The 7,210-nt window shown below is 33.5% G+C and overlaps 1 protein-coding gene across 2 annotated transcripts; it reads left to right on the top strand.

Annotated features, from left to right (window-relative positions):
- The first annotated feature begins 257 nt into the window (after positions 1-257).
- Positions 258-5,069, top strand: LOC113863751 (serine/threonine-protein phosphatase PP1-like). 2 transcript variants are annotated; one of them, XM_027497438.1, is made up of 4 exons: positions 258-664; positions 2,549-3,108; positions 3,473-3,694; positions 4,671-5,069. In XM_027497438.1, the coding sequence occupies exons 1-4, from the start codon at positions 490-492 to the stop codon at positions 4,692-4,694; spliced, it is 981 nt and encodes a 326-aa protein (XP_027353239.1). In that variant the 5' UTR covers positions 258-489; the 3' UTR covers positions 4,695-5,069. The 2 variants fall into 2 exon arrangements, with proteins under 2 accessions (XP_027353239.1, XP_027353240.1); XM_027497439.1 differs by having other exon boundaries at positions 3,473-3,710; positions 4,671-4,985.
- The last annotated feature ends 2,141 nt before the right edge of the window (positions 5,070-7,210 follow it).

Genomic DNA, 7,210 nt, shown 5'->3' with positions numbered 1-7,210 from the left:
AATTTAGGAGAAAAAGATTAAAAGGGTTGATAGGAGTTGTTGATCGCTGAAAAAGAGAATGGAGAGAGTATTAAAGTTTTGTTGATAAAAAATTGAAAAAGGTTATTGTTTCTTAAGATTTAACGGAGGAAGTGTCTCTGGGGGTGACTGGAAGACTCTCTTTTGAAGAAAGGAAGGAATTATGATATAATAAATAATGAGTTATACGCTTGAAATTGAATTATCAATAATCAATAAATACTAAAAAGAAAGGAAATAAAGGCTCTCTTTTTCTCTGAAAGGGATGTGATCCTGAAACGACACCGCTCCGCCACTCTCAACATTTCATTCATCATCGTCTTCGTCTTCGTCTTCGTCTTCGTCTTCTTCACCTCAGCCAGCCATGTTCTGATGTTCATCTTTTTCCCTCACTCCTTCTACTGTGTCTCTTCTCTGCATCTTCGCATCGAATAGAGAGAGAGACGTTGACTTTCGTGGAAGAAGAAGAAAATGGAGCAATCAGTTTTGGATGACATAATCAATCGCTTGCTCGAAGTTCGAAACCGTCCGGGGAAGCAGGTGCAGCTATCGGAGTCCGAGATCCGTCAACTCTGCGTAGTTTCTAGAGAGATTTTCTTACAACAACCTAATTTATTGGAGCTCGAAGCACCTATCAAGATTTGTGGTATTCTCTCACTGTTTCCCCCCTTTCTTATTACTTCGCCATGGCAACATCTTTATCATCTTATTTCGTTAGCGTTAATGATTTTTCTTAAGTTTGGGGTTTGAAGTTGGACATGATCTGAGTTCTTCTTGTTCCAAATTTTTAAATGATTTTGTGGTCTCTACTCTTCTAGGAAAAGTAATAACCTAAAATAACGAGGTTTTGGTTTTTCGTTATGTATGGATTTTCAGTGTTGGGGTGCTTTAGCTTATTTATTTATTTGTTTATAAATCTTTGCTTTAAATTGCATGCTTTATTGTGTTTATATGATTGCCCTTTGCATACTTACTGATGAGTGTGTTTTGAACTGGATTGGTAGGGATTACTTGATTGGTGTGTACTGAACTGCATGTGCAGTTGAATTTTATGATTTTTGAAATTGTGGGAGCCACGTGTTTTTCTTTTTCTTATTCCTCCTCTGCCTTTCTCTAACGGCACCCTGCTGTACAACTGTAGAAAATCCTGATTACGATGGCAATGAAGTGTTCTCTCTTTGTGGAACATGTATTTGATTGAAGTCTGTCCTTTATCTTTCCATGTCCTTGACGAATCTATGTATGGGAGCGAATAACATGTAGTGTGCTTTGAGATGCCATGTATGAGTTTTTTTATCTTGGGATGCATTGCGCTATGATTTCCTTCCATGAGTTAAATTGCAAGCTCCGTTATGTTTTTATGATCATCTGGTTACCTTTTGTACGCTTACTGATCAGTGATGAGTTTGTTCTGGACTGCATTAGCAATGAGATGTTATTTATTGGCGGAACATAACGAAAATTGAAATTTTCTTTTGTGTTTGTATGTCCTTTATGAATGTATGAATTGGAGTAAATAATCATATAATGCGAGCTTTGAGATTTTGCTTCATTTGTTTTCTGGATTTCATACTGTGTGATTTTAATGAAAATTTGATAGATTTACATGAAAAGCACCTCAATTAACATCACTGATCTTGTAGTAACAATTTATCTCATGTTAGGTTAGCTTAACTTAAATTGCAATATCATGCATCATAAGATATTTTTTTAGCACTCTTCCAATTCTTGCCAATACAATTTCTGTTCATTGATGTATTTATTCCCGTGAGATGTCAATTTTTGCTTCTGATTCTGATATTACTGGTTTGCAAAAGTTATTTGCTAAAACTGTTGTGTTTTTACTTGTTGGTGTTGTGGATTGATTTGAAAAGCCTGAATTTTTTTTGTATTAAGATTATGGCATCTCTAATTATTAACATTATATTGGGTAAATTACATTAGCAGCCCCTAAGGTTTGACTTAATCTCACCCACCAAAACTCCTCCCTTTTTTTACATTACTTCAACCTTCCTTAATTTATATAATTTCCCAATAAATCAAGGATGATTTGTGTAATCGAAAAGGGTATGTGGTGTTATTTTAGTGCATAATTTAAGGGATATTTGTGTAAGGTAAAAAAAAAGGAGGGATATTGGGTGAAGTTTTATTAAACCTTAGGGAGTGTGACTGACATTTTAGATTCAACGTAAGTCAAACACATCTCTGTCAATTCTGGCATGGCATCTATCATGAACCAATGATCCCAAAAGGTTAAGATGTTGGATGAATTGCAATGAGGACAATAAACAAGCCCGCCCACCCTGCATGTGGTCATAGAAGGATGTTGGATGAATTGGTTCTCTGTCAATTCTGGCATGGCATCTATCATGTGGTCGTCCACATAGCAGGATGTTGCTTTGTTTTTGTTGTGAAATTCATATATTGAACATTTTGTACTGGCTGATTTTGTCAGTACCATATTACTGTACACCATAGAATAGTAGCGTGTTTGTGATGTAATTCTTATGATCCTTATTTGATGTTTCAGGTGATGTACATGGGCAGTATTCAGATCTTTTAAGGCTTTTTGAGTATGGTGGATTACCTCCCGAAGCCAACTACCTGTTTTTAGGGGATTATGTGGATCGAGGGAAGCAGAGTTTAGAAACAATTTGCCTTCTCCTTGCTTATAAAATAAAATATCCTGAGAACTTTTTCCTGTTGAGGGGAAACCATGAATGTGCTTCTATAAACCGAATATATGGGTTTTATGACGAGTGCAAGAGAAGGTTCAATGTAAGGTTATGGAAAACATTTACAGACTGCTTCAATTGCCTACCTGTGGCAGCCCTTGTTGATGAAAAGATTTTGTGTATGCATGGGGGACTTTCTCCTGACTTACATAATTTGGATCAGATTAGAAATCTACAGCGGCCCACCGATGTTCCTGATACAGGTTTGCTTTGTGATCTCCTCTGGTCTGACCCAAGCAAAGATGTTCAAGGATGGGGAATGAATGACAGGGGAGTTTCATATACATTTGGTGCTGATAAGGTCTCAGAGTTTCTTCAGAAACATGATCTTGATCTTGTTTGTCGTGCTCATCAGGTTAAACTCCTGCCTTTGGTACTTAATGTTACCAGATCTTCGGGATTGAGTTTGTATACCCATTTCTATTTCTATGACTAAAATAACTCTTAAATGTATTTACTTTTTCGGCAATCCTCATCTCTCTGTTGGCATTATTACTGTTGCTTTAATTTTATTTGAACTGGGAATTGCTTTTTGCCATGTAAATGTGACAATTTTATGCTTCAAGCCTAAACACCTTATAATGTAATGCCATGCATTAGCTTTAGCATCTAATGCTTCGTTCTTTACATGCCTTTGTGTTTCAATTCGAGGATAGTAGGTCTTGATCCACTATACTATTGAAAATAAATTGGTTTTGTTTCAAATCTTTTTTGACCAGGTTGTGGAGGATGGATACGAGTTCTTTGCTAACCGACAGCTTGTAACAATATTTTCAGCACCTAATTATTGTGGGGAGTTTGACAATGCGGGTGCTATGATGAGTGTTGATGAGACACTTATGTGCTCCTTCCAAATATTAAAGCCAGCTGAGAAAAAAATAAAACTCAATTTTGGAAGTACCACTACTGCTAAGCATGGGAACTCTCCAGCAGGTGTAAAGGTAGGAGGATAATTAGGTATTTGCTGACAATACTTGCTCGATGTACATATCTTCTCATGATTGTGACTTTTAGAGAGATGTCTTCTGATTTAAGCTCCTTCAGACAAATGTAGATATTTCTGAATGTCAGTCTTCATGATGAATTTGCACTTTCTTGCACACTGGCTGGCTTTTGTTTCTGGCTGAGAATTCATTTGTGAATGTGATTTATTTCTAGCTTCTACCTTTGAAAAGTAATACTTGAAATAGGTGTTTGTCATTATTACATAAAACTTTCAGATGAGTTGGTTGTGCTTGAGATTAGGTGACTGGGTAATTGGAAGAGACATTTACTACTTTATAGGTTATTTCATGAAAATTTCCCTTGTGTTCAGTTTGGTAGTTTTGCAGGATTTCCATACTTTAGCCATTTCCAACATAATTAGGATAGTTGGAATGATCTTATTTCATGTGCATATCATGCTAGGAAACATTTGAGAAATTGAATTTAGCAGTGTAGAAAATAAACAGAAACGAAGTTTTCATTTAATCATGAATGCAACGAAAGCTACCAGATGTATTTGTTTCATTTAGTTCCCACCCTAATCAGTTAATGGTTGCTGTTGCATTTATGATACTCTGGGTGTTAAAAGTATGTGGTTTTGTGCTAAAATAGATGAACCATACCATATAGGCAGATTTTACCTGCAGTGCAGGATTTGAATCTTATTGGTTTGGACTTGGAAGCACCTATGACCGAGGTCGTTACCTCAGATACCCAAGTGGTGATTAGTTCGGGACACAACGGGTTTGTCATGTCGGGATACCTAGTGTGATGCTAAAAACTAGCTGAAGTTCAATGTCCTAATCTGTTAATCAATTGAAGCGATTATATCACTTAGTACTGAATAGTGTCCATGTTTTCTTTTGTCCATTTCTCACAGTTTATGCATTTACCGTTGTATTCTAAATTTGTCTCCCTCTTTATGCATTGCAGTCCTTCCTGGGTGCGAAAGTATGAAATTAGGTTTGGCAAAAAGGTTGCTGCTACTAATGGTCCGCTGGTCTTGAACTGCTAATGATTGCAAGAAAGGGAAAGTCAAGTTCCATTTCGTCTACTATGATATTATGGAATTGTAAAATCAAAGGGAAAAACCATCACGTACTATGTAAACCATTGTTTTTCATCGGTACAAATTTGCTTTTCAAGCTGGAGAGCCCTAATCTCCTTGTCTTCGTTGTACACTAGTAGTTGGTATATTTTTTCTGAATTGTATGCTTCTCAAGCGTAGATGTATACATCCGCATCTGTTGCTGAGAACCATTTAAAATGCTTATACAATTGGCATATGGATGGCAATTGAGGCTGGTAAAACATGGTCGAATCTCTTCGTTTCTCGTTTTGGTTTTCTTTTTTTACTTTTGTGAGAAATCATGTTTTGGTTTGGGATCTATCCTATGTTTCTACTTGATTTCTTCCTAAAATTTGATTCTGCATTGGACTGAGACAAATAAGGTTCTGACGAACTAGTAGTTTTGTCATGTGTTCTTGCTTTCTTATATGATCTACTGGTTTTCTCATTTCAAGGAGATGTTTTTCCATGGTCCTGGTGACATGTATACATTTTTTCTTGTAAATTATATAATTTTGACGCAGGGGCCGAAGGTTAGATTCACAGTAAAAATAAGCTTTGTATTGGAAATTTTTTTTACACTAAATTTACGTTTGAGTAGAGGTAATTATATTTTGTGTTAGTTAAAAATAATTATTCTGAGTTTTACAACAAATTTTCTTTTAAAAGAAAATCTTTTAAACATAAATTTATTTAAACTCATTTTTAAGTAAAATATATTCCATTAAGTGCCTTTTTAAACTCAGGTTTAAAAACAATCACTTAAATGCACACCAAGGCTTTTACCAAAGAAAAGAAAAGAAAAGCAAAGACACACTAAAGCGCGTGGTGGTGTTTATGCGGGAAAATCCAACAGCAAGAATGAGGAGGATTACATCCATTTTATTCCCCCTTCTGCTGCTAATTAATATCAAACATTAACTCGTTTTGTTGTCATAAGCAAGGTGGGTGATTCTTGCATGTCAATTTTCAAAAAGCTGGTGCTACCCACTGGTGGTTCTGCTAGATATCGTTAACTTCCTGTTTGTCGTTTTTTAACATTGGTGATTGCTCTAGGCGAGCATATGAACCCTGTTTGTTTTGTGCTTAGATATCAATTTCAACATGCTAGATATCAAGATATTTTGTTTGTGGTATTTGGCAATGGAGACTCGAACTGTGTTCTATTTTATCCAAAGATAAATGTTGAACAGAAATTCTGAAATATATTAAATAGATTTCTTAGAACACGTATGAATTGATAGGAATACTGCATTTCACTATCCGTAAGTTTGGGTGGTGTGCATTTCAATTTTGATATTTCAAAATGAGTATTTGATTTCGTAACATCTTAAAATTGTCCTATTGCTATGAGTAAAATAACTCGTGCGGGTAATATGTCATTTTATTAAGGAGTTAATCTGTCATTTATTAGATTGGGATTATCTAATTAATAATAATTAGTTCGAGTTTAGTCACAGATTAGTTATGGAAAGGTTGTTTATACATCTTACTAATGTGAAAGATTGAAATACACTTCTCTGTGTGTGTGTGTGTGTTTATTTAAATTTATTTGAGCTTAATTTATTAAAAAAAATATAACATCTAAATTTAATTTATTGAAGTTATTTATACTTTATTTTTATTATTTATAAAATAAATTTTAAAATTATTTTAAGGTTATTAATTTGATATTTATGGATATTTTCATATTTGAAAACAAGAGAAAGGAAAAATATATTTAAACTTAAGTTATGTAATGATAATTTTTTAAGATAAGTTTATAATTTATTAAATAATCATCTCGCTTTTTATATACAATTAATATTTTTATTTTTAATATTAAACATATGAAATTTAACTTACCTCATTTATCTAATTGAACTAAAAGTTAAATTTGCACTTAGTTATTTATTAAAACAAACAAATTTAATTAAATGAATCAACCTCAAATAATTCATTACACTCCTATTTTATGCATTAATTTGTATAATTTCAAATGAATCATATCCGATTGACCTTCCATTACATCACCATACTTATATTTTCAACTTTATTATTTTAACATTAAATAATTAGTATTATAATTATTTTCATTTTTTATTTAACCGAAGTTATCTTACTTTAAGGAAAATATGTTTTCATAGAAAGATTATCATTCTTGTCTTGAAATTAAAAATATTAATTTTTATTATATATATATATATATCAATCTTTAATTATCTAAATAAAAGAACTGACAGACAAAAGTTGTGCCATCTACTTGACAATAAGCTGTGTTTTGTAAACGTAATCATCTGCCGACCAGAGAACTAAGTTATTGTAAATAACATTAAACTACACAGCCTGATTGCTTGGGTTGAGCACTCTTAGTAATCTAATTAACATCATCACTACTCATCAACTAATCAAACAATTAATAATA

This window comes from Abrus precatorius, unplaced genomic scaffold, assembly GCF_003935025.1.
Source record: "Abrus precatorius isolate BTA unplaced genomic scaffold, Abrus_2018 Scaffold3, whole genome shotgun sequence".
Lineage (NCBI taxonomy): Eukaryota > Viridiplantae > Streptophyta > Magnoliopsida > Fabales > Fabaceae > Abrus > Abrus precatorius.
Note: the sequence above shows the minus strand (reverse complement) of the source record. Positions and strands in the feature narration are given on the sequence as shown.